This window comes from Excalfactoria chinensis, chromosome Z, assembly GCF_039878825.1.
Source record: "Excalfactoria chinensis isolate bCotChi1 chromosome Z, bCotChi1.hap2, whole genome shotgun sequence".
NCBI lineage: Eukaryota > Metazoa > Chordata > Aves > Galliformes > Phasianidae > Excalfactoria > Excalfactoria chinensis.
In genome coordinates, this window is record NC_092857.1 from 38,179,161 (window position 1) to 38,205,966 (window position 26,806).

General features: G+C 37.0%; 1 protein-coding gene across 4 annotated transcripts in view; it reads left to right on the top strand.

Moving 5' to 3' along the window:
* TLE1 (TLE family member 1, transcriptional corepressor) overlaps positions 1 to 17,304 on the top strand; it is a 72,167-nt gene extending 54,863 nt beyond the window's left edge. For all 4 annotated transcript variants that reach the window (XM_072359288.1, XM_072359289.1, XM_072359290.1 and 1 more), the window contains exons 14-20: positions 906 to 982; positions 8,790 to 9,039; positions 10,759 to 11,006; positions 12,976 to 13,123; positions 13,500 to 13,650; positions 14,088 to 14,164; positions 14,322 to 17,304. In XM_072359288.1, coding sequence (XP_072215389.1) covers positions 906 to 982; positions 8,790 to 9,039; positions 10,759 to 11,006; positions 12,976 to 13,123; positions 13,500 to 13,650; positions 14,088 to 14,164; positions 14,322 to 14,429 — 1,059 coding nt within the window. In that variant the 3' untranslated portion in view covers positions 14,430 to 17,304. The remainder of the gene's footprint in view (positions 1 to 905; positions 983 to 8,789; positions 9,040 to 10,758; positions 11,007 to 12,975; positions 13,124 to 13,499; positions 13,651 to 14,087; positions 14,165 to 14,321) is intronic.
* Positions 17,305 to 26,806: the final 9,502 nt, after the last annotated feature.

Here is a 26,806-nt window from a genome sequence, read left to right on the forward strand (position 1 = left end):
TGAAGAATCTTAAAGCTCTGTGACAAGGTGTGTTACAAGTAGTTGCTGTTGTGATTGTAGTCACTAAATGCAGCATAGCCGTCATTGCTGCTATTGATCAGAATAACCTGGGAACCTGATCCCACAAATATGTGCACAGACCTATCCACTTGTGAGTTTGCAAGATTGGTCTTAAGGTTGTAATGTTCTGTAGATGAGGCTACTTTCTCAAACTGGAAAAATGGTTACATGAAAATGTGGAAATCCTGAACTGCATATGCACTTCTTAAAGTACTAAGAATTTTATCTTGAGTATAGTGTTCAAAAGGAAAAAGCGTGTTTGGTTCAGAGTTCCTCTTTGGTTTATTTGGTCTTCATATTCATTCTGGACATAACAGTTTAGTGGAATTGCAGCATATAAAAAAGAGCCTGTAAAGTAGTGTTTTTAAGCCGTAGACAAATCTGTGAGTACCCTGCAGTGTAACTCTCTCAGACATCTCCCAGCTGATGTACCCATGCAGCACAGAGCCAGCAGAGCTACTGGTGGGAGCCTGAAGCTGCTTCTGAGCCATGCGCTGTGCCTGCATAGGTCAGTGATTGCTGCCAGCAGGTTCAGAGTGTGGCTGCATGCAGCTCGTGGACTCTTCAGCTCCAGGGCAAGCTTCACACTAACATGCCTGTCTGTGTATGTGATGCTTAGTGTTGTGAATATGGGTACTTTATGGGTTCATGGTTTTCTCTTGGAATATAAGTACTTCTAGTAGAAGCATGTTGGGGGAGAACGTCTTGTTTTGTCCATCCCTACTCACTCAGCTATTACTGTAGGTAAAAGGTGTATTTTGGTTAAATGTGTATCTTGGGGGAGAAGTAGCATTTGCTGAATGAGAAATTTCAAGTGTGATTTTTAATTTGTTTTCCATTCTCAGGTTGGGTTTGATCCTCCTCCTCACATGAGAGTACCTGGAATCCCACCAAATCTTGCAGGGATTCCTGGGGGAAAGCCGTAAGTAACTTTTTAACACTTTGGTAACAACTGCAGTATTTATAGAGAATACTGATGTCTTGTGTCTGTGAAGAAAAATTCCAAGTGACACAGTGTCTGCTTGTTCTCATTAGATTTTTTTCTTTTTTTTTTTTTGACTTCTTCAGGCAGTAGTTACAGCATACAAATTCTAGAATGGTAGTTGTCATGCCCACAAACAGATGTACATGCGGCTATTTCCAAGGAAAAGCTGTTGAAGGTCGATCCTTTAACACGATGGTTTGCTTAAGTTTGTTGTTCATAAAGGAAGTTAGTGGAAACACAAATGGGAAGATAGTGGTAAATTGTGTGAGGAAAAACAATTTGAAAGCCAAAATCTGACTGTACCAATCATGACTGTGTAGTATCAACTCACAGACTCCTTGTCTGGCACTTGTTTTAAAGGCATGAGTATCTGAAATGGTTACTTTAGCAACTGATGCATACCTTGTATAATGGACCAAATGTATAAGTATGCAGCTGGAGAGCAAAAAGATGGGGAATCCTTTGTGCAGTAGGGGGCATGTAGATGTAGGTTAACTTGCACAACTACTTCTTTTTACTGAAGAATTTTAATTATTAGTGAAGGGATGCTTAAATAAAATCACACTGTGATGTCCTGACATATAGAGACAGCAGAAATAAATTCATGGAAAACTATGCATCAGTGTATTTATTTATTTTCCCTAGTAATCTGGTTTTAGTAGGATGGGGAAACAGGGCTTATCTGCTTTCTTGGAGATAAAAGAACAGAGAGAATTAAAACAATTCTTTTTACTTTGTCAGGTCCACCTCATTTTTTGGCCTACCTTCACTGTTATTCAGTCCTGACTTGTCTTGCAGGGAAAAACTGCAGTTAGAGTAGCACCTCACAATCTAGGTACATCAATTTGAAACCAACTTAACAATTACTGCAACCAGTGCTCAAGAGGTCTGCTACATGCTGTCTTCTATACCAATCTATTATGAAATTTTTGAGAATTAACTGGTTTAATTTTTCCTTCTGCCACTTCAGGAACAAATCAGAAATGACTGTCTAGTTTATAAGTCACATAATGTTGAAAATCACATGTATACACACACACATTTGTTAGAATTCTTATTGGACTCTATTAATACATACTGATAAGTTGTAATGTCAGCAATTCAAACATCCTTAAAAGTGTTCACCGCTTTGCAGGCAAGGAGATGTGTGCTTTCTTGTACTCTTTTTTCAGAGCAGTATGAAAGCAGAAGACTTCTTATATTAGAATAACCATCCTAGACATGTCTTTATTGTTATCCATCATGCTTCTGAGAACCGACATAGCTAACTCTCGGTGATGTGAGAACCTGTTAGATTTTGGGTTTACTTGAAGAGAAGTTGGTGGTATGTTGACAAGACTACTGATGTGAGGTGTCTGAGTTGGTGTTATGTATCAGATGGTAGTGTGTTTAAATTTAGCACAGTAAGGAACATGCTTTGTTCTTAAAATATTCTCCTGTTAAGGGTCAAACTCATTCTTGCTGACTTCTGTAGAATTTGGCATTTTTACATAAAGTGTTTTTGGAGATCACATAATTTGATGGCTGTAAGCTTTTACTTCTAACCAAGTGTATTCACAGGCTTTCAGTGACATATTCCATTATTCCACACCTAGACATATAAATTATGAAAACCTAGTTTTGTTCAGTGAGGACTGTTCTCTAATTGAGTCCTAATTGTTGCACTTCTCAAGGCACAAGAGCAGTGCTTGTATAACATTAAACTTTGAATTATGTTATTTTATAGCCAAAGTATAGGCTCTGTTAGTTTTTTAATTTAATCTGTTCAGCACTTTATTTGTAATGCTTTACAGAGTCTTGCACTCTGGTTTTTGATGCATTTAACTATGCCATGTGTTGTCAGTTCTTGGTATGTTGCTATGAACATGTTTCTTGTTTTTTGTAACCTTTCTATAAAAATAGTAATTTAGCTTTTAGTATTCTTGTGGTTCACATTCTGGGGAAATCCACATCTGATATTAGATGAGCAATTGAACATAGATTTACAAGCTCATTGATGAGTTTTAGTTCCACAGCATTGCTCACCTGGTATCTACAACTTTGAAGTAATGGTAGTATTGAGAACAGTCGTGTTTCTCAATATTTTTGTTTCAAATAAAATTGCATTTCAAATATTTTACTCAGACACTGACAGAGATGAAAAAATTCTTTCCTCTTAGCAGTAAGGGGAAATTTCATTTGGTAAACACTGGCTTTTGCTCAAGATAGGGGGAAAAAAAGGAATTTTTCTGTTCACGCAATCATTCCATTTGTTGAATGAATGTACAATGAGAAATACTTTAAAAGAATGTTAATTTTATTATATTCTAGAATAAAAGATAGGTTTTCCACTTGCTTTTTGACACTTTCTAAATGTTTGTAGAGAGCAGTTGGTGGATGTGAGCACAGTGAGGGACGGGTGGTGCCTTTCAGCAGCTATGACAATGACAGTGGGTCACCTCCACTGGTGAAGATTTTTATGACTGTGCCAGGCAGGCTCTTGTTTGACACTGGCAAAAATGCATAGCTAACAGTAGTACCTATGCTGAAAATATAGCGTTTAATAGCTGAGAATTTGTTCTATCAAATAGTGCTTTGTGTTCTTTGTATCTGTTGTAGTTTCCATGGAAATAAATTGGAGGATTACTTTCGGAGTGACTCATCATTCTGAAAGCACACATATCAACAGAAGAAACTGTCTGCTTTTGTGTTCTGCAGCTAGAGTATTTTTGTGTGAGCTAAAGAATTATGTTTGAATTCTTGTATAGAGCGATGAAGTGGAAGTCTTCACATCATAGTGTTTTAAGTGCATATATTATATCTATCTATAAGATGATATGTAGGTATTTCAACTGTTCTGTCATGTTCTTGACCAGTGAGTTAACGTGTAAGCCTGCTGTGTAAAAATTTATTTGAAGAGGAGGAGGAAATAGGTCTAACTCCTGTTGGCGGGTCAGAGAATAGTCTTAGAATAGAACTGTTCTTTCTGTTCTAAATCTTGTTCTAGTATTTGTTCTTCACACCAATACATTTCTTCTATTGTATTATTTCAATGTTTCCATAATACTTATATTTAATTAAGTTTAAATGTAGATATCAATTGATATGTTCTTAGAATCTTGGAATCATGGAATTCTTTGGACTAGATGAGACTGTTTAGATTATCTAGTTCCAATGCCCATGCTGTGGGCAGGAGCACCTTCACTAGATAATTGCCCAAAGCCTCAACCAACTTGGCCTTGGATACTTCCAGGGGTGGGGCATCCACATCTTCTCTGAGCAAACTGTTCCAATGCCTCATCACTCTCATAGTGAAGAATTTCTTCCTTATAACTAATCTAAACCTACCATCTTTTAATTTATAAAAAAAATTTCTTCTTGTATCTGCCCATGTAAAAAGTCACTGTCCATCTTTTTTGTAAACCCTCTCTAAGTACTGAAAGTCTGCAATGAGGTCTCTTCTCCAAGCTAAAACAGCCCAGCTCCCTCAACCTGTCTTCATTGGAGAGGTGCTCCAGCTGTCTGATTGTCTTTGTGGAGCTCCTCAGGACACAGTTTAATAGCTCCACATCTTTCTCATGCTGGAGGCCCCAGACCTGGATGCAGTAGTCTGAGTGAAGCCTTACAAGGACAGTGCAGAGAGGGACAGTCACATCCCTGTCCCTGCTGCCACTTGTCTTTTGATGCAACTGAGGATACTGTTGGTCTTTTGGGCTGCAAGTACACACTGGGTCATGTCTATCTTTTCATCTACCAGAACCTCTAAGTTGTTCTCCACAAGGCTGCTTCCGAGGAATTCTTCAAGACTAAAGGCCCTCCAGAAGTCCAGTTAGATGATGTAGATAGGTGTTATCAGCTGATGCAGTCCTCTGTTATACAAGAGCACAATGCATGATCTGCCCCTGATGAAGGCATACTGGCCATCTTAGATCACATCCATATCTTGCATGAGCCTTGACATAAATTCTAGGAGGTTTTGTTCCATGATCTTCCCAGGCACAAGGGTTCAGCTCTCCAGCCTTTAGTTTCCTAGATTTTCCCTTTTCTTTTCTTAATAGTGAGAGTGATGGTTACCATTTTTCCAGGTACGGGAAGCTTTACCTGACAGATATGAACTTTTAAATATGAGAGTGCCTTGGCAGCTATATCAGTAAGCTCCTTCAGGACCCTGGGATGAACATCATCAGGCCCTATAGGACATACTGTGTTCAGTTTCATCAAATGTTCTCGAATCTCGTTTTTGCTTATAATGGGAGAGAATTTGTTCCCCAAAGAAAAACTGTGTTGACTCTTCCAAGGTTTGAACAGCTGGAACACCAAAATGCTCCTCACTTTCAGGGATACAGATGTATAAGTTAACTCATTAAAATTCAGTTAATTGTTTGGAAGTAGGACTGTGGTAGGATGCCACATTGAACTTGAGCCAGTAATATGCACTTGCTGCTAAGAACACTAATGGTATCCTTGGCTGCCTTATTACCAGCATGTCAAGAGAGGTGATTCTTCCCCTCCATTCAGCATTGATGAGTTTGCATCTGGAGTCTGGAGCACTGTGTCCAGTCCTGGGCCACCTAGCCCAAGATAGACGTGGACATACTGGAAGGAGTCTGGAGTCAGTTGCCCAGAGATACTGTGTAGTCTTCTTCCTTGGAACTTTTCAAAATCTGCCTGAACATGGGTCTGGGCAACCTGCTGCGGGTGTCCCTGCTTGAAAAGAGGTGTTGAACCAGAGATTCCTTTCCCACCTGAAGGGTTATGTGATCTGATCATCATAGTATCATAGTATCATAGTATCATAGTATCTGATGGAGAGGTAGCCTAGGAGTCTAGCACTTAAGCAGCAGAGAAGTCGTTTGCGGTGCTGCCCCTGTTAATTTATTCTTCTGAAAGAAGTTTACTTTATCTAGGGAGTGTTGGTCATGCACATTATACAAGTTTCATTTGGGCTGAGTTGTGAAGGGGAAAGAAAGGCATTTGAAATGAAAATTGCTATACCATGGTATGTAGAAGACTAGACAGTGTTGATCTTAGCCTGGCATACCTCATGCCTTTGAGGAAACAGGAACATTTGCTTTTTTTGTGTGTTTGTATTGGCAGAGGAATAGGGATTTGGCAGTTGTGTAGTCGTTTTTCTTAAGCAGCTAATTGCTGATAACTTACACTGTAACAAAAGCTGCTTTGACTTCTAAGAAACTACTATTGGTCTGTTTGATGATTGCCATTCTGAGGGCTGATGAGTCTTGGAAGCAAATGCCTGACCATGATGATAAAGATGGAGTTACTAAAGTATATAATAAGACTGCAAATGTGAATATACTGGTACGATTATAATTAATTAAAAATTAATTTAAAAAAATGGGATAAATTTCTGGCATTTCAGAGCAGAAGAGCCATCTTAATGCTACAGTATGCATGGAATGCTTCAAAAATGTTCCTATTGTCTTTGTTCCACCCCATTTTAACAAGAAATGTGAAAGCTGTGTATACGCTCAGGATAATTTCAAAACACCAATTATTTGAGTGCTTTGAACTGAACTGAACATTTAGGTTGCAGTCATCTGTAGGATTGTTTAAAAAAATAAATAAATGTGTGAGTGGATTATTCATCTTGAATGTAATGGGACAGATTGCTCAGTGCTTGTTTAATTGTTTTTCTTATGTCTGTGATAAAAACAAGGCCAGGCTGAAACTTCAGAATTTTGCACTTCTGTGTACTCTTATTTTAACAAGTAACAAATTGATCTGTAGCTCAGAATGGGGCCTAGCTTTTAAGCCTCACAAATGCCGTGATTCTTTAGTCCTGTACCTGAACCTGAGCAGGTTCAGCCTTGAGCAGTTTTGTTGCTACTCTTCTTCTTCCTCGCTCATCCTCTGTCTCACCTGTTTGCTGAATAACTGCTCTGGGACAGTTCTGCCTTACCTCCTCTTCACAGATTGCTTGGTCAGCCTTTATCATTAATGTAATTTTTTATATAAAAAGGAAAAAAAAAAAAAAAAAAAAAAAAAAAAAAGGAGAGAAAAAGGGAAAGGATTCCAAGGATTTCATGGGAGGAGTTGTGTCTGATACACTTTGCAACTTGTATACAAATAAGGGAGTAAATTTCCCTATCTGGCTTTTCTCATCAGTTTCATTTGTCATCTTTATTGTTTCCTCATTCTCTATTTGTGAATTCTCTGATATAACTTCTGTTCACTTGTCCAACCACAAAACATGAGTAAGGTACAGGAATTGCATGTGTATGCACTTGACTTCTTTGGTTTATAGCAGTTACTGTCAACTACCTATTGCCCTTCCCCTGTGGTGAAGACTGTGGTATTGCTTTGTGTGACACTACTGTTATCTTCTGTATGAAATAAAAACAGGGCTTTCTTTATTTTCTTCTGACTTCGAATATCTTCTTCTCAGCTTCTAGGCATACTCAGCTGCTTTAGGAAACAAGCCCAAGTACATTGTGGCACCTATTACAGCAATCTTACTTGTTCCTTTCTTTCAAACTGTGCAATACTTGGAAACATGCAATGAAATACTTGAAAACTACTTGCTTAGAACAAAAAATTAAATTGAATTACCTACTGTTTGCTCTGTTGAAGATCGATGCAATGCTTTAACTTGAACTACAGTAACCGAAGATTTATGAGGAAGAAGGTACATTTGGAAAAGGAAGCACAGTCCTGAGAACAAAAACGTATTAGAAAAAATGACAGTATAATTGGGAGAAGGTATCTTATTAGTAAAAACATTACTTGTTTTTTACCACTTCACTCTCTTGAATAAGAATGCAGTGAGTGTAATAGCAGTATCTCACCAGTGTAATAAAAACAGCTTTTGCAGTAGTGTTTTCATTATTTTTAAAAAACTAAAAATACCACCCTAAATCTGAAACCTTGATTTGTTGCTTTTTCTCCCCTGGTCTTTGTGTTAAACTGATTTTAATCATCACAGTGAACACAAATAGTTCTGTGTACTTTTCCTAGGGAGTAATGGTTTTTCACTGCTGGGACTCACTTCCTCAACCTTGAGTTTTCATATACTTGAAATCGTGCAGTGTGTAGATGCAGACACTGAAGAAGTATGAAAACCACCTGGGAAACAAAGCCTTTCAGCTGTTCCAAAATACTTTTCCAAGAGAATATAATTATGAGAAGATGGTGTCAGCTTTCTGAGGAAAGAATGTACATGCACGCTGCATGTTATTATTTTGTGTACAAAACTAGTTCCCAGCTGGAAAGAGAGACATACTAGCACAGCCAGTGCTGATGTTGAAGATGAGGTGATGAAATAAGTTGAGGACAAGTTGAACTTAAGAGTTCAGGGTAACAGGTGCAAACCTCGTGGAATACATCTGAAAGATGGTCAGGAAATGCTGCTGCAGGACTTGTGCTGAGGCCAGTGTCAGAACCACTGACCAGAAAGCAGCAGCTGAAAGCTCTTTTAATGGTCCAATGGCAGTGTGATGGCCATGATCTTGATTCATAGAGTTAATAGGAGATTTTAATGTGCTTCCCCAGTGCACAGTTTAGTTGAAACATGAAAGCTGAAAATGGCTGTTGTGAATCCTGTTCTTTCTTTCATGTACCTCATGTTATTTGGCTCAGTTCTGTAGCTTTTCCAGCCTTTTTCTCATGAAAGTTAAAAAAGAACAAAAAACAAAAAACAAAACAACAACAACAACAAAAAAATCCCACAAAGTACTGTCTTTTTCTGTAATTTCTTTGCTGATAAATATATATATTTTTCTTCTCCTTTCTTTCCTTTCCCCAAAAGAGCCTACTCCTTTCATGTTACTGCAGATGGCCAGATGCAGCCTGTTCCTTTCCCTCCTGATGCCCTCATTGGTCCAGGAATCCCTCGCCATGCCCGTCAGATCAACACTCTGAATCATGGAGAAGTTGTGTGTGCAGTTACCATCAGCAACCCCACAAGACACGTGTACACGGGTGGCAAGGGGTGCGTCAAAGTCTGGGATATCAGCCAGCCTGGGAACAAGAGCCCTGTCTCTCAGCTCGACTGCCTGGTAAGTGAACAGGAACTAATGTAGAAGGGTAACTTCTCCTTGGAGACTCAATAAGGAAATAACTGTCCTTGTCTGGATTTTGTTCATATTATAAGGAAATAGCAGGCAGTTCTGTTTCCTGCTGTATGTATTTAACTGACTTTTTTTTTTTTTTTTTTTTTTTTTTAACACTGAACAGGTGGTGTTTCAGAGAAGTAGACTGGTTTGTTTAGTGATAAATGTCATTACTAAGGGCCAAATAATAGATAAGACTTCTGAAAGTATACCAGATTATTTCTCCATCCAAGTCATACTGGTGATTTTTGCACAGCATGGGTTTAAAAGGAAGCATGTCTGAGACAGGGACATTACATGATGTTTCACTCATGCCAGAAATCACAATATCTTTTTTTGTAAGAGGGTAGTAAAGAAGTAGTGTGACAAGGTAGCAAGGTTACTTCATATTGCCGTACTTTTGCTGGTTTCATATCCATCAGGTGCAAGCTGATTTGTTTGCAGTTAGCTGAAAAGCTAAATCAAAAAAATATTAAATAACAGATGCTTCTTAGACTAAAGCAGTGTAGACAGCATAGAAAGAAGCAAATCAGTGTAATGTTAACTGAGAAGGTATAACATCATAAAACACAATAATATATATTACAGATGAAAGTAATTCTTACATGTTGATCATAATAAATGTGCTTGTTTTTTCAAGCTTTAACTCTCATTTGCTGATATGCCCATGTCAGTTGTCCAGTAGTGTTATAGGTATGGTTAAATATTATTCTGTTTTGTGGCAGGTTTGTCTCTGGATGCTCAGTCCTAGCTGCCTTTGCTTTAGTTACAGATCTGTACAGCTGCCAATAGCTAAGCTGACATTCCCAGTGCACTATTTGCTGCTCCCTTTCTGTGATTTTAAAACAAACAAATGAGCAAAAACACAAACAAAACCACCACCACCGCAAACCAAAAATAAACAAAGAAAGAAAACAACCACAGAAATCCCTTAGTAGTAGAAGTGCCTTTGATTTCTACTTAGTGTTGTGGGTTTTTTTTTTGTTTGTTTTCAGTTACTGATCCTATCTCTGCATTTCCTAGAGAACTGTTACTATGTTGAACAGCCAATATGCTTAAGAAGTCAGCTTTGTAATACATAAAGATTGAAATCTTTTCCATCTCTAAATCTTTTGTAGTACCTCTGTCAGCAGTAGTATCAAAAAATGTGAAACCAGTATGAGTATCACAGGAGTGATGCTGAGCAAGAGAACCAGCATAAATCCAGTAGTAGTAGGGGAATATTATAACTCAACATTCTCACTTTAAAATGATGAATGTAAGATGTCATTTAAAAGAAAACTCTAAGGTCTGTAAAGACATGAGACTGTATTTTCATAAGTGGTTGCTTAGATATCACATGTGAAGTCACTTTTTTTTTTTTTTTTTTTGCAAATATTCCAGTGATGCTGGTGATTGTAACTGTAGTATACTTTCTCTAATGCAAGCTTACTTTGGCACTGTCTTAATGTAATGAGATGGAAGACTTGCAATTCATCAGGTTCACGAAAGTTAGTAATGAGAAGTAGGCATTTGAAACCTTTTAGAGCATGCTGATTCCTCTTCTGTACTTTGATACTGGGAAAAATTTCATACTGTTTAAAACTTGGATGCAGTCAGAATCATATTAGTGGTCATTATTGGCAGGCATGTATTAACATAACGGAGGTGATTTGTGTTGTACAGAACAGAGATAACTACATCCGCTCTTGTAAATTACTGCCTGATGGATGCACCCTAATAGTTGGTGGGGAAGCCAGCACATTATCCATATGGGACCTGGCAGCGCCAACTCCTCGTATTAAAGCAGAACTTACATCCTCAGCTCCTGCCTGCTATGCTTTGGCTATCAGCCCTGATTCCAAGGTGTGCTTTTCCTGCTGCAGTGATGGGAACATTGCAGTGTGGGATCTGCACAATCAAACATTGGTCAGGTGAGTATTATTTTCTGTAAACACTGATAAATTAAACTTAGTATTTGAGTGGCTAAATAAATATTTGCCTCCCTGAATAATGGTTCAGGATAGCAAAGTAAATAGTCTTTTTTATCCAAAGAATTAAGATAGTGCTCAGGTTGGGCTAGAATCTAGTTCTAGTAGCTTCGGTTAGTCCTAGAATATGTTCTTTGAAGGCCTTACAGGGTGCTCTATAACCTTTGAAGTCAGTGTAATAGTTCTTGTTGGTTTCATGTATTTGGATTTGTCTGCAGGTTTCAACAAGCTAGACTGTGATTAACATAGACTGAACTTGCTATGTAAGGAACTCTCTGAGGTTTCTTGTTTTCATTCATCTTAGGCCTTACTAAGTAACAAGGAAAATTTTTAGTTTGTAATTAGTGATAATAGGTAGTAAAATTAACCTTCCAAAAGTTACTGAAAACCTGGATCACTTCAGTTACTTAGGAAAATGTAAAGGACTGATGTTTGATGTCTTCATAAAAGAAAGGTATTTGAGTTTTGGAGGAGGAATTTGATCTCTCAAGCTGTCATGATGGTTTGTGGAGGCTATAATGAATATATTGCTATGTTTGCAACTTCTGAAATACTTCCTTTAAACTTTGATTTTATTGTCTGGTGGGTCAATATTTAGTGCCAGTGCTAAGACAGAAAAAAAAAAAAAAAAAAAAAAAAGGATGTGTGAAATAACTCTTAGCAGCTGTTTTTGTGATTTTACCAGAAGGTGAATTTTGGTTCAATCATGCCAAGGTTGTGATGGCTTGCAGTATTACAAGAATGGAGAGCGTAGACTGGAAAAGATGATGATGTTTTAGAGGATTTGAATGCATATACCAAAGAAGCTGCTTTGTCTTCTGTGACTTAATGAATTTACTGTATATCAGGAGTAAGGCTAAATTTATGTGCAGAGATCCATGTTAATTTATGTGAAAAACTGACTTTCTGCTGTATTTCTATGACAAAGAAAACAACCTTAGTTATGTAAAGTCTTCAGTCTGCCTTGTAAGTGCTTTAGACTCTGTAAAGGTCTCTTTCTCCTTCTATGACAGTCTTAAATGAGTGGTACAAGTTACCTTTTCTCCCACCACTTGCTTGCTGATCATTCTGACTGATAACACGTGGAAGCTGTGAAACACAATGTGCTGTGTGACCTTCCCATGGCAACTCTTAGTGAATCATACTTTTCACTCCCAAGCTAGCTGCCTTTTTCTCCCTCCCTCTACCTTTGACACTGAGGCATAGAATTTTCCTAAATTTAATTGCTGATTAAAAACATGGATAGCTTCTGCCAAAGGATTAAGGAAAACTTGTTATGACCTTTAGGTTGCTGAAAGATGGAATTTCCTAATGAGAAGATTTTGAAACAAAATGCATTGTCTAGTTATTTTGTGATCTCCTGATCTCCTGCCAGAGAGTGAAACTTTGCTGGTTCAGCAATGCTTGTGCATGACAATCTGGGTCCTTCTCTGGATTCCTTCACTATTTATCACATTGACTTACAGCCAAGGGAAAAATACAGTAGCTGTTTTCTGAAAGTGGAGGAGTTTTAGTTTTATTCCCTTGGCTTTTTTTTTCTTTCTTTTTTTTTTTTTTTTTTTTAAACTATGCCATCCTTAATTGCTTATTAACTTTAGTTACTGCACTCTGCACTTTAATGCTCTCAGAAGCATTTATTTAAAAAAAAAAAAATTAAAAAATTAAAAAAAAAAACAACAAACTTCTCAAAACATGATAGAAAATATTTGTTCATATATATATGATGCAGTAAATTTTTGTAGCACCTGGAAAATATTTTTGTTGTATTTCATGCCAAGTCAGAGGGAGGGGCTGATATTTGCCCATCAGCCGACACAGATGACACACAGGCAGAGTCCAAAACCAACACCACAATAGTGTTTACCTTGAGCTCTGGCAGGAAATCATTATTCAATCTGGTTTGTTTTATCAGGCAATTCCAGGGCCACACAGACGGGGCCAGCTGTATTGACATTTCTAATGATGGTACCAAACTCTGGACAGGAGGTTTGGATAACACTGTCAGATCCTGGGACTTGAGAGAAGGGAGACAGCTACAACAGCATGACTTCACATCACAGGTAACTGGATTTTCCTACAACTCACAGGGGAGCGGAGCAACCAAGCATTTAGGAAGAAGTCTGAGAAGGTATCCCAGTGCAACTGATGAATTTTAGATAGTTTGTTTTGCTTGCTTTGACTATTTACAGCACAATAATTTTGAGCTTTCATATATTTAACTGCTTTGGAATAAAACAATAGGATTATTCTACTTTCTGTTCCTATTTTTCCTAAGTTAATAGGTAAGAACAGGGGGGTTATTTGGTCACTGGAATTTTGACAAGTAGTCTCACTATTGAACTTTGTCAGTTTTATTTCTGACTTCCTTCATCCCCTCCTCATTCATTTGGCCACTATAGGAAAAAATAAAAACTGTAAATGTTGTTTGATTTTCAGATATTTTCCCTTGGTTATTGTCCTACCGGGGAATGGCTAGCTGTGGGAATGGAGAGCAGCAATGTGGAAGTGCTACATGTAAATAAACCAGACAAATATCAGCTGCATCTTCATGAGAGTTGTGTATTGTCACTCAAATTTGCTTACTGTGGTAAGTTTCTGTGAAGACAGAACTGGAGGTCTGGACTCTTAATTCATACTTCCTTCATTATTTAGTGCACAATCATAACTTCTGATAATCAAAGTTTATTTAGGGTCTCTGTTTCTTAATTTATGTGTAAATAGCTCTGCTTTATGAATATAAACATACTTGCCTACAAAGAACTGACTTTTAAATTAATTTATTCCAAGTCTGCTGTAAAGGCTGAGCTGTGTGTAAAAGACTGCTTCTACTTCATATGGGGATTTCTTTTATGTAGTATTTTACAATTGCATGAGGCATCCATGTTGATACTAATACAGTATCGCTGCTTGATTAGTGGTGAGTGCTTTGTGTAACTGGAATTAGCCATCAGATTTCAATCCGATGGCTAATCTGTCAGATGTTTGCTTCATGTGTTTTCACAGTTCCTCTCTTTCGTATTCTAGGTAAATGGTTTGTGAGTACAGGGAAGGATAACCTTCTTAATGCATGGAGAACTCCTTATGGAGCCAGCATATTCCAGGTGAGGATTATATTGCTTTTAAAGAAATCACTGGTGCTCTGCAAGTCCCAAGAGTGGACGCAAAACTCTTAACCTATGTGATCTACCCAAAATGGGGTGCTGAGATGAGGACAGTAGACTTTTTTAATCATGTAATATATTTCTATTTTTCTTCTAGTCCAAAGAATCATCATCAGTGCTTAGCTGTGACATCTCTGTGGATGATAAATACATAGTCACTGGCTCTGGAGACAAAAAAGCTACAGTCTATGAAGTTATCTACTGAAAATATGATGGGGATATAACTTTTAGAAGTTGAACTGGGCCAAAATTGTTTTTAATTGTAGAATTAGAAAGGTTTTGCCTTTTAAAAAGGAATTAAAGTATTGAGGTTGCAGACATTGCGATGAAACTACTCCTGTTTTTCAAAATAGAAGGCAACATCCAGCAACTTAAGTATTGGCTGTGTGGACCAAACAGAACACAGAAGCAAGATGGACAGATGTAGCCTAGGTTTTTGACATAGTTTTAAAAGCCGAGTCTGCTAAAGAATGTTGAACCCTTTTTATTTTTTTTTTTTTTTCTTTATGACCTCATGCAAATTGTTCATATTGCCTGAATATGGGGATAACCTTTCTGTTCCTTGCAATTCAATTTGCATCCTGTCCTGTGTAGAGCAGTGGTGTCTCAGATGAACTTGTTTTCTGGTTTTGCATCTTGTGATATGTTTTTGTATTTTTGTTGAAGGTCAAACATTTGTATAAATTGTAAATATATTTAGTTTATTACAGTAAAGGCTTTAGTATGAACAACCACTCTTCTTCTCCCCTTCCTATTTCCACTCCCCTTCCGCTCCTCACCCTCGCTTATTTAAAAAACCTTTTGGGGATATAAGTACCTTTTTAGAAGCAAAAGCAAACACTATGTATAGTTTGAAAACTGTGTCTTATTCTTTATAACTCTTCCTAGATTCCTTTATCATATTTCAAAGTAATTGTTTTGACATATTAGGGTATAAAATCCAGTAGATACTGTCTTGTGGTGCAGGAAAACTAAAAGGCAATTTTGTACTAATTATAGTGTAAATATAAAAATTGAACATTTCATAAAGTTGTGAAGTTTATTTTAAGTTTATTGTGATGTCCCATGTATATGTTCTTTGGCAGATGCATTAATATGTGCCTGTTCATAATTCTTTTGGCCATCTCTAGAAGAAGAGATGAGTTCCTTCTCCTTTCTCCTTCAGCTGAACAGAATTCATGAAAGACTGCATTTCAACTAAGTACATCAGAGGCTTTATTCATTTAACTGAAGATGTCTGTGATTAAACAAGGCTAGATAAGTTTTACAGAAGAAAATAATAATTTCATTTTATTTTTTTTAATGGCTTGTCTATACATAGATACTCAGGAAAATATTAAAAAAATTACCAAGTGTGGGTTTTTACAGGCGGACCACTTAAATGATGGTAAATACTTGCAGGGCAGCAAGTAAGGTGAATTAACCTAAATTAAGTTAAACTTGCTTCTTAATATCTTATGACCACATTGGCAGGATTTTTTTTTTTTTCTTTTTAACTGACCTACTGTGTAAATAAATTAGAATTAATTTTCTAGTGTCCAATAGTAGACAGGCCTATATCCAGTATTCCTACTGAGCAGTCTTTGAGTCCCTTCCACTGTTGCATCAGCATGTGACATCTCTGAAGAGCTATGCTGAGCAGCCAGTTACCAAAATTATACATATTCAAATCAAGATTTTTCAATGTACTGAAGACAAATAGGTGAGGAGAGAATGTGTACATTTTATTTTAGTAATATTTTTTCAAATTAGTGAATTCTACTACCGTGCGCCGGACAAACCTAGTTATTGTGCCACTGAGGACCATACGTTTCCTGTGTTCTGCAATTTAATTTGAATTTATGTTGCTAATGAAGAGTACAGATAAACAGAAGGATATCTTCAAGCAATGCTTAAAACTGCACAAACTGGCAGAGAGGTAAAGACTCATCTTTGAACAGCTGCTTTTTCATTTTGCTAGCATTGAACAGTGACTTATATCTCTACTTTTTCGAAGACTCAATCCAGGAAGAAACAAGTTTGACTGACAGATCAATCCATCTGGATATGGAATTTCTCATTTTGGGTCAAATTTTCACTCTGATTTCCAGTCTGAAGAGACATCAGTTTTCTTTTCAATTTACATGACCATTCTACTGAAACCATTTTATAGCATCTAGCATTACAGTAGCATTAAAATATTAACTTAGCATTTGGAATGTGAAATTCTAGATTATCCATCCAGGATAATCTAGTTTCCTAGACATACAAAATTACTATTCTATCAATCTATATAGTTGTCTATTGCTATTTTGTGAATATATATCAGTATGAAAATTATAAACCAACGTTAGGTGGTGATGATGTGCCTTTCACAGACAGTGAGGCAAAAGCAGAATCTTTTCTAGGCTTTTCAAAAAAATAATTGTATTTGCAATGTTGAAATACTGTGAAGTGTTATGCTATTTTAAAATGGAAAGGCATAAAAAAAAAAAAAAAGTTAGCAATAAGTTTCTTGATTTTAGGCTGGCCCCGTCTTAATTTTGAAGTTCTTCCAAACATCTGACTCTACTGATAATAATTGACTTTGCTTAGCAGTGCTGGCCGAGGCCCTGGTAACCATTTGCTTCAGTTTGGAACATTTGATTTACTTCCAAGTTGCCATCTAATTGGCTTACTTCATAGATATCCTTTTGTCTTTCTTAAAAGCTAATAGTAGAGGATCCAAGAATATAAATATGAGAACACATTTATGTATGTTTTCAAATTAAACATGCACATGTAATGGTTCTGTTCATAACTTGCACTATATTGTTTGTCAGTGAGACCACATATTGGCAATCTAAGAGATTCAAAATGACAGTGTCAAGAAAATCATGATGCATCTTGTCCTTATTGTTAACTTTTAGAATGTACAATGAGTCAGCAGCTTTAGAACAATACATCATTTATGCATGTGCATGAATTTAATCACATTTGTACCTTTTTTTTTCATATTGCAATCAATTTTCTTTCCCCAATCCGATCTACTTTATGCCCTGAATCTGAAAACATGGAGACTCATCCTATAGTTGTTCTCTCAATTTCTCATTTCAATTGTTTCACCTTATATTTTACAAAACATTTTATTTTCATTTGTCACAGTTGAGTTTCTTCCATATACAGCCACATTTTTTAATGCAACGGTGCACTGGGTGGAATCTTGGCTTGTATGTCTGTTTTTGCTATTGTCTACAAGACTGAAAACTTCAGAGCTTCTGTAAATTCTTGTAGCCCTGCAGAAAGTAGTGGGTGGAAATAACTGCTTTTTAAATGAAGGAACAGACCGAATCAGACCAGCAGTAACAGAAAGGGCACTGGGAAAAGGAAATGGAAAAAGAGGGTGCAACAATAACGATGGGGTAGGTAGTTTTTATTTTCTGTCAGTTTAATTGCAATCCTAAAAGATTCCTTTGATTGCCCCCTTTCTGGGACAGTCTTTGTTTGCTGGGTGGCCCTCAGTATTCAGAGACAGCTGAATGCCACTCTGGCAAAAAGGAATGCTAGACAGAGCAGAAGCAGGGAGTCCTTACAAATGACATGTTGAATGTCAGTGCAAACAATAACTGATGAACTGGAGATCTGCAGTAATATCAATTCAACTGAACAAAATTCTTTGCTAGTTCTAAATACAGTGTTGTGTATGTGTACTAGACAACAAGTTTTATAACTCAGTTGTACATAAAATCATGGTAGTATTCTTTTCAAGACATTTCTCAATGTGGCAGAGTATATTTTTTCTTTATAATTCCAAGTAAAGATATTTCCCTGCATCAAATCACAACCTTTTAGTCCTTGAGAGAGAATTTTCATCTGCATTAATTCTTTTCAACTCATTTGGTGTTTCAAAAGCTTTTCCTTTTTAAAGGGAAGAGGGAGCACTGAAAGGAACATGAAGACCATATTGTTTTTTTTGTTTTGTTTTGTTTTGTTTTTGTAATAGGAATGTGAAAGTAGAATTTGTCATAACATGCATATTTTAGTGTATAAATAACTGGCTATATGTTTTTCTGTCTCATCTTTGGATTGGTGATGGAGATATAATTTTCAGAAGCATCTAAGGAACTTTTAACACAAAACTAGACTGACAAATAGATGGTTTATTTTTGTTTTGTTTCTTTTTACTTCCACCCCCCAAGAAAAAATTACTAATTAACTAGTGGAATCATGCCATCTAGTTTGCAGTCCTTCATATTTTCTCCTATACTGATGCAATTTTGAGTTGATGTGAGAAGATCCATAGTTGTATTAAATAAGAAGGGTGGATTTTACTGTTTGCATGCTAAAGAAGAGTTTTGAATCCACATTCCACATTTATAGCGTTTATTCCTTGGGCCATGTAGCTGGAGGAGCTGAATTGTTTCCTACTGTGTGATCTCAAAACGATTTTTTTTTTTTTTTCCCCATCAAAAGTGCATAGAAATAATGTCAGATTGTAGGCATATACAGTATTTAGTCATGGTATCCTGCCAAAGAAAGGTCAATTTATTACGGACCAGGAGATTTGTGGCAGCTCAAGTAGGACTTAGTAATCACCAGAATGGAAAAAAGAGTTGAACACAGTGAATACACAGAGAGGAGACAGGAAAAAGAGACACTCTTCCCTCCTGCCTTTTTCAGTGGTAGTTTAACACAAAAATCACCTAGAACAAAACTTCAGTATACAATTACACCAACTACCATTTGTCCATGATGTTGTTTAGATGTTTCTGCGTGGTAATTCATGGACACACCTAAGATGGAGTGGACATTTCTGTGAGGTTTATAAGCAATCATATAATCCTAAGAGGAAAGAGTTTTAAATCACACCCAGTTCTCAACATTTCCCATTACCTAGTATTTTTGTAGCATAAACTCAACTTTCCAGCAATTGATAATCCCATTTTCAGCAACATGCTCCCAGATGTCCCATTTCAGCTTAAGTGCTTAGTGCAGCATGGTAAATCTTTCTAGGGAAACCAGACATACAGGAACTGGATGCTTTAAAAATCTGCATTGTGGGTCTAACTTAATGACATTTCTGAGAATTCTATTCAGTTTCTCTTGAAATACATAGGAGTACTCAACCACTCATTTAAAATGAAACAAAGCATTTGCTATGACAGCCAAAATAGTGCTTTGAATACACTTTATGCACATGGTTGTGGGGATTTATTATTATTATTATTATTATTTAGAGTTATTTGGTTTTTTTTTTCTTCATATTTTAAAAAATATACATAAGTTCAATATAACAAGAAAAGATGAGGGGAAATAAGAGCAATGAGTGAGGAGTATTTTGTTTTCAAAATGCAAAATGTTCTTAAAGGTACCATGCCTTGAAACAAAGGAACCTATTGCGTCTACACGATGTTAATTCTTGAGAGAGCTTTTTTTGTTTCTTTGGAGTGCTACTCTGAGAAAACCGAACACCAAAAACCAGGTGATATTGAGACTCACATTAGTTGTCATTTTCAAATCTGATTTTTTTTTTTTTTTTTTTTTCCTCCATATTCTTTATTGCCATGATCCACAGTTGGCTCATAGAAGCTGAAGATTAAGCTCTGCCATTTCTGGCTCATGCACCAGGAATAATTATGTCTTAACAAGTCTGTTGGTGATGCATAGACCACAGGGAAGTCTGTCTGAATCTTCCTGTAGATAGGTGGATGGGCAGCATCAGCCAATATGTTGTAATAATTTCCTTTACTAAAGCAAGCACCTGGAGATAATATCATTGCTCACTACACATATTTTCATTGTTTGTGGAATTGCTGGTCAGTGTTGTTGACTCACTGTGGAAAAATCCTGTGGTGTTTCCTGAAGTAAAATGTCGATTTTGTGATATTTCTCTCCTAAAATTTCATACACAATTTTATCTGTGGTAAGATTATGTTGATTCATAGGGAACACTAGACAGACACTGTTACAGAGAGCTTGGCAAGGACTTTCTTTGTTATGTTCACAGTATAAAGGTATAGTATATCTTGAACCTCATTTCTATCTCTATTTTATGCCAAGAACATGTTAAAGGCAAAGATAATGCGTAGTTTGGAGATTAAGTAATCAAACATACTATTATCCTTATACTTCTTGTATACTTTGCCATTAATATAAAAGTGGAGATGATAGCTTGTAACTGGAAAACAATTAGTGCCAGTTTTTCTTCAAGGCCTGATTTTAATGGCAGTTTAAAAAAAGTTAACAAGCAGAATGAAGGGGTCGTAAATGGAAGTTAACCCATAGCACTGAGAAACTTAGAAATCATTTGTTACTTCCATGGTAGTGATCCTAATTTGTTTAAAATAAAATCCATCTGTTCATTTCACAGTCTTTGTTCAGCTTCTTTACAGCAACCCACAGTGGATTACTCCATTACTTTAAAAATTGGCTGCAATTATGATAAGCTAATAACTCTTATTTTGTGGTTTGCTGTAGCAAGATCTTTTGGAGTACAAGCAAGGTTTCCTTTATTCTTAAAAATAATCAAGCTGTTGGCCTGATGCTGGAGTTTTTTATTTATTTGGACCTGAGTATTTTCTAAATTAGACTTCAAGTAAATATATAATTTGATGGATTTACAAATTGAAAGCATTTCTTAAGATTGATGGATAAGCCATACATTGCTGTCAAATATTTAAATGAAAGGTATGGCTTAAGCATGCTGTGTGTGTATGCCACAGGACTTAGAGGTTTAGAGATGCAACTTGTGCTGGCACATGAGGTTTACTTCCTAAAATACTTGCTTTTCGTACAGGGACCAGTTTACTGCTGTGCTCCCCAGTGTCACCTCTTGAATATGTATTAGTCCTCTGCAGATGTTTTAATGTCTTTTGCATGAATGATGCTCCTGCTTTTCTGTTTTTGATTGCTAATTATGGGAGTTATGTATTTCCAACAACAATTGAGTGAATATTCACTAATTTAGGATATAGCTGAGTTTTTGAACGTGAACCTCATGAAGTTTATAAAACCATATAGAGAAATCATTTATTTTAGTTTGCTGAACTACAGACTCTCAAGTCCTGAGAATCTTTTGTGTTTTATAAGTGAATCTTTTTAAGGAAATATTCAGAGTTTTGATAGCTTTTTGTGTGTATATCCGTGGTTTATGCAGATAATCTTCTCTGTTGAGAGCAAATTACTGATCTGGTACTCTATTTATAATTTTTCCCTGGTTCTGCAGTACTTTTAGCTAGCTGTAACTTATTAGAAACCACAAATATTAAATGGGGATATTAATGATGAATGGTTGAAATTTGAGAGTCATAAAATGAGTTTTAGGGAACTTTAACACTTCATTCAGCGTAGTTTTATATTTATCTGTCATTTAAATAAGTAAAAAAATCCTTAGTGTTGTATTATAGTAAATTTTTATACAACTCTGTACTCTACACAGACTAATTTTATCTCCCAGTCGGCAGCAATAATTTAGATGGATTTTTTTTTTTTAATTCCACCTAATTTCCTTTCCATTGAGGGGAAAAAAAAAAAAAAAAAGCTAATTATTATAATTTCATGAATATTGTTGGTAGTTTTTAACTATCTTCATGCCTTCATAAACTTGTTCTTCTATATTTTGAAGTAAAACTTATAGGTATGCAGGGTACTGTAATGAAACATGTTTACAGTATTTTTTCCTCCTGATTTTTCTGTAATAAACAGGGGGGAATTGTAGTGACAGATATAACTTGCAATAGTTGCCAGTATTATGTGCCTTTGAGTCATTGTCTTTTTATTTTTTTTTTTTCTTTTCTTTTTTTCTTTTTGTATCTTAAGTGAAGGTTAGGGTTAGTAGATTGGAATCAGTTTCATTTTTATTAAAATAGGTACGGTGATACATTCTTTAAGCCTTGCTAGTTTTACTAATTCTAGAGCATTTAAATTCTGAAAGGTAAATGGCTATATGGCTGTTTTTTAGTTGCCTGTCAACTGTTGAATTTCACTTTTTATGTTTCAAGCCCTGTTAGAGTAGAGGGAGAACTTAGTGATATTTGCCTACTTTATGCTTTCATTTTATACTGTATGTGATTAGTGGAGACTTATTTATTTGTTTTTTTAACCCCCATAGGTGTGTCCATTGTAGTGGTTTATGGGTTGTTTTTGTTTGTTTGTTTGTTGTATTGTTTTGTTCCCATAATTTACACTGCATAATTCATTTGAATTGAGCTTACAAGTCAGTCTCTTTCCTTGACAAGTATGAAAATACTCAAAAATATCACAGAGCATAAAAGTCAGATTGTGTATTTCTGTTTCTGAGTGTGAATTATGTTTAGCAAAGCTTGTCTAGTTAAAAGGCAGTTAAACTAGTAATCACACACTATCCATTTTTAGCTGTCATTTGTTGAAAAAATGCTGCAGAGTGATATGTGGTGATAACAAATTCAGAAGGAAAGGAATATGAAATTCAGATAGCAGCTTGTGTGATTTGCTGTTAGCATGGGGCCCAATAACACTACAAAGCTATAAACTCTGTCTTTCTAGATTGCCCAGTTAGGTGGCAGAGATGCAATTTGTCTTTTCTGAAGCCTCCTGCTGCTTGCTAGCTCCATCTCCTGTCACAGCCTATTAGCTCCCCGAGAAAATTGGTGGGAAATTGCCTGCAGATTGTAGGAAATTGCATCTCCAGGCCCTGGAAAAAATGTAGGATAGCACAACACTGACCCTCCCAGAGCAGCTATTAATACAGCAAAAGCTGACCTTTGGCCTGGTGTGAAACGACTTTGCTATTTGCTGAATAAAGACTGTATTATGTGTGGCTGAAGGAGGGTACAAATTATTATCCCGGCTATGCCTGTAGCCAGCCTGCTCCGGGAAGTTTAAGCATCAGTGACAGGTTTTGCTTTCCTCACTCTTTCTTCGTGGAAGATGGGAGATACTAGAGGCCCATCCAGAAATTTAATTGTAAAGATGAGCAAAAGCTACCATGTATTTAAATTATGCTAGTGCAGCTGTTATGTAAAGGCATACTGGCAGATCTAAAAGGTGGCTTGGAAATCTAATCTTGAATAAATTAATTATTGCCTCCACTTGCCCCAGACTTGGTCAGAATAGGAGGAACAGCTTTTTGGCCATTTTCATTCTGTGTGTGTATCCATAATGGGCATTTGATCTGGGAGCAGTTAAAATGAAAAGGAGCTAATCTGTACTGTAACTGCTGACGATAAAAGTCATGGGATGTAATTTAGTTCTCACAGATTTTTGCATGCAATTCCTTGCCACCAGGAAACTCATCTTTGTCTTGTTTAAACAGACCCATGTGTCCTTTATGGTGTGATAGTCTCATCCTCTGTCATTCTCCTGGAGCTACCTTCTAATCTTGTACTTGACCTGTTTTGTAGGTCCTTTCCAAGCTGACTTTTCTGAGAGGGGATATGTAGACGTAGTTTTCAAAATTGAAAAATAAATAAATAAATAAATAAATAAATAAAGGCCGACATTCTCTTTGAGCTTGTGATTTTACTTAGCTGGTGCAAAGCCTTATGTAGATGGTGTATGGGCAAGTTGGAGTGACATATTGATCAGGAGAAGTGAGTGTGTGGAGGGCTTTAACAGGGAAAAAGTCATTTTGCAATCAAGAGCATTACTGTTTTCAAACTCAGATGAAATCTGCTGGTAACTCATGGCTGCCCAGGGATCTGAGTGAAATCAATATTCTCATTTCCTATTGTGTTAGTGCCCACTGATGTAAATAAGCTGACATGACCTGCTAGCACTCACACGACTGATTAGGGAAAATGAGCTGCCTTACTGAGGGATTCAAGGCAGAGGAGCAGAGACCAAACAGGTGCTGCCACGTGATTTAAAAGCACACTTGAAAGGGATCAAGAGCACTTCACATTACAGAGCTCTCTGGGCCCCTATTTTGAATTCTGATAGTCGTGCATGCACATGTATATATGTCAGCCTGATATGCCAACCTGTTGGGGCATTATCTTTCTAATTAGTTATAGCACCTTTTCTGTAAATTATGCAGCTCGGTACCACGTCTTTCCTCATGAAACAAAAATGCAAGAATTAAAAAGTCAAGATGCTTGAGCCTTTATTCTATATTGATGATATTTGTTCATCTTCCAAAGTGTTACAAACTCCTGCATTCTCAAAATAAACCTTGCCATTCCAGAACAAACTTGGGTTTTCTGTACAGTTCAATGCCCGCAATGAGCAAAGAACATTAAGAAGAGACAAAATGTGCCCTGGCTAATTGCTGAGTTTGCCTTTTCAAACAAACTAAACTGGGTGATATGGTATCCAGAAATGACTACTTCTGGCTGATGGGATTATGAACACCCTTACCTGAATGCCTACTCCAGCATTAATGAGGCCAAGTCCATTATACCACACAGCATGAGGAGGTAAGAAAATAGTCCCATGTGAAAAGCAGAATCTTCTCATCATAAATTCAGAGTTGCAAGCTCTTGTTATGGAAAGAACAAAAATTCAGACTGGTTTGTGAGGCATCTGGAGGACACTAAATGTTGCTCTGGGTAGTTGGATGGTATGCAGGAAGATTGGCGGGGAAAAAACAACTCAGAGGAATCAGCTCTCAGCCAGCACTTAATGACTGGAAAAGATGTGCAGACTAAAAGTAGCACCCTTCATTCTGGAACATTCTATGAGCTCCAGCAAAAGACAAGGCACCCAGCTGTGCTTGCTTTCTTTTTGTATAATTAGCTCAAAGACTTCATTGTATACCTAAGCTCTGGTCAGTCTGAGTCAGGTCACATTTTTCATATCACAGAAATACAGCCAATAACAACAGCAGAAAAACAAAATCCAAGTCCTTTAACCATTCTGGATCTTTTATATATATATTTTTCTTTTCTTTTCCTACCTTCCTTTGCAATACTTCTCACCATGCTAGGAAAATACAGGGTTGTTTTGTTGTTGTTTTGTTGGTTTTTTTTGTTTGTTTTTTTGCCAGTTTTTGATCAAATTTCCAGTATTCCAGTTGTTTTTCATATTTTCCATTAATTGTTTCCATTGGATGTTGAATTTCATGAGACAGCTAATTTGAGCATTCCTAGATTCTGCCAAAATATCCCATCTCCTGCACTCTACCTTCCCAGTACTCCATGTGAGAGCAAACCAGCCTAGTCCCCACCATTTGCTCTCAAAAAACACCTACTATAAGGAAAAATATCATATTACTTGGTCCAGTTATCCAGAAAGCTTTTATTCTCTGAAATATCTCACAGCTACTCTTGAGAGTAGCTTTATTTATAAGCTTTTTGCTAATTTTTATACTATTTTTAGGCTCTATGCAGGGCTACAGATAAAGTATGGCCCTTCTTATGGCTTTAGGTTCTGGAACAAGTTGGAAGAGGCACAAACTGAAATGAGGGGCCTTGGGGTGAGATGCAAAGCTCTTCCTCTGGACAGATTTGTTTCACAATAACCATTAGATTGGAGAGAGGTAGCTGGGGTCCCTCTGGCTGCAGGAGTGGCCTTGATGAGTCTGGACCTATGGACAGGTCCTTGTGCTTTGTCCCATTGGGTTCCTGGCAATGTTGGTAGAGAGAACAAGACATGCCCATTGGGTGGTGGGGTAGGGCTTGGTACCTGCATGCAGCCAGCCCTGGAGAGAGCTGGGATGCTTGATCCAGTACTGAGGGAGGAGGATGACCTTGTGTCCTGTTAAGAGAGGAGTCATCAAGGGGATTTCAGGGAGGAGGATGAGGACAGTGGGAATCATGTTGGAGGTGTGCTATAAATAATCTCTCCCAGAGTTGGATGAGAAGATGAATGGATAATTTACATCCCTATCTGGAAGTGACATTTGGAGACTGGAACTGTCCAAGAAGCTCCAGAGGTGAGTGAAGAAAGAAAGGCCTGGAAGAGAATGTAGTGTGGCATCAGGTGTTGGACTGATATTGCTACTTCTGCTCATGAAGTGTCAGCTAATTTAATATCAATCTTGTAATCTCCCTCACCTCCCTGCAGCAAGCTGCACTGCCATAGATTTGAAGAACATCAGGGGAAGAAATGAAGAACCCCAGTTCTACCGTCTCCCTCCAGTCAGGTCAAAGAACTGCTTTATATGAGGTTTATTTGTTGAAGATGAAGGTGACTGGATTGGACTGGAGAGGAATTTCTGCCTGCTGGGAAGACTTTTCCATTTACAGAGGAAATGGAGATATGTTAGAAACAGCACACTCAAGCAGCAATGAAGAACTAAAACCGGAAAGGTAAGCCAAGACTTTATACTTGATTGAAGAGAATTGGGTGGAATATTACATTTGTATTATACAACCACATACAGTGAAGCCAGGACACTGTGTTGGTTGTTCTGAATTTTTCTTTGTACCCTCAGGAAAGAAGGTAATGAAAGAGCAAATATCCAAGAAAATGTTTATCTGCATGCTTGATAAGTTCCTGAGAAATGGTCTTATCCAGCCAGGAGATGGCTAACCACTGTGGTTAAAGTGTAATGGGTTTTTGGCAGAGATCTAGATGCTCTGGTACTCAGCCAGCTTGCTTGAATTGTTCTAATGAAAATAGGCTAAAAGTAGGTACAATGAGAGTCCTCCCTGCTCTTAGGAAAACAGCTTTACTTGTAAGGAATTTTGCCTTTCTCTTCAAGAA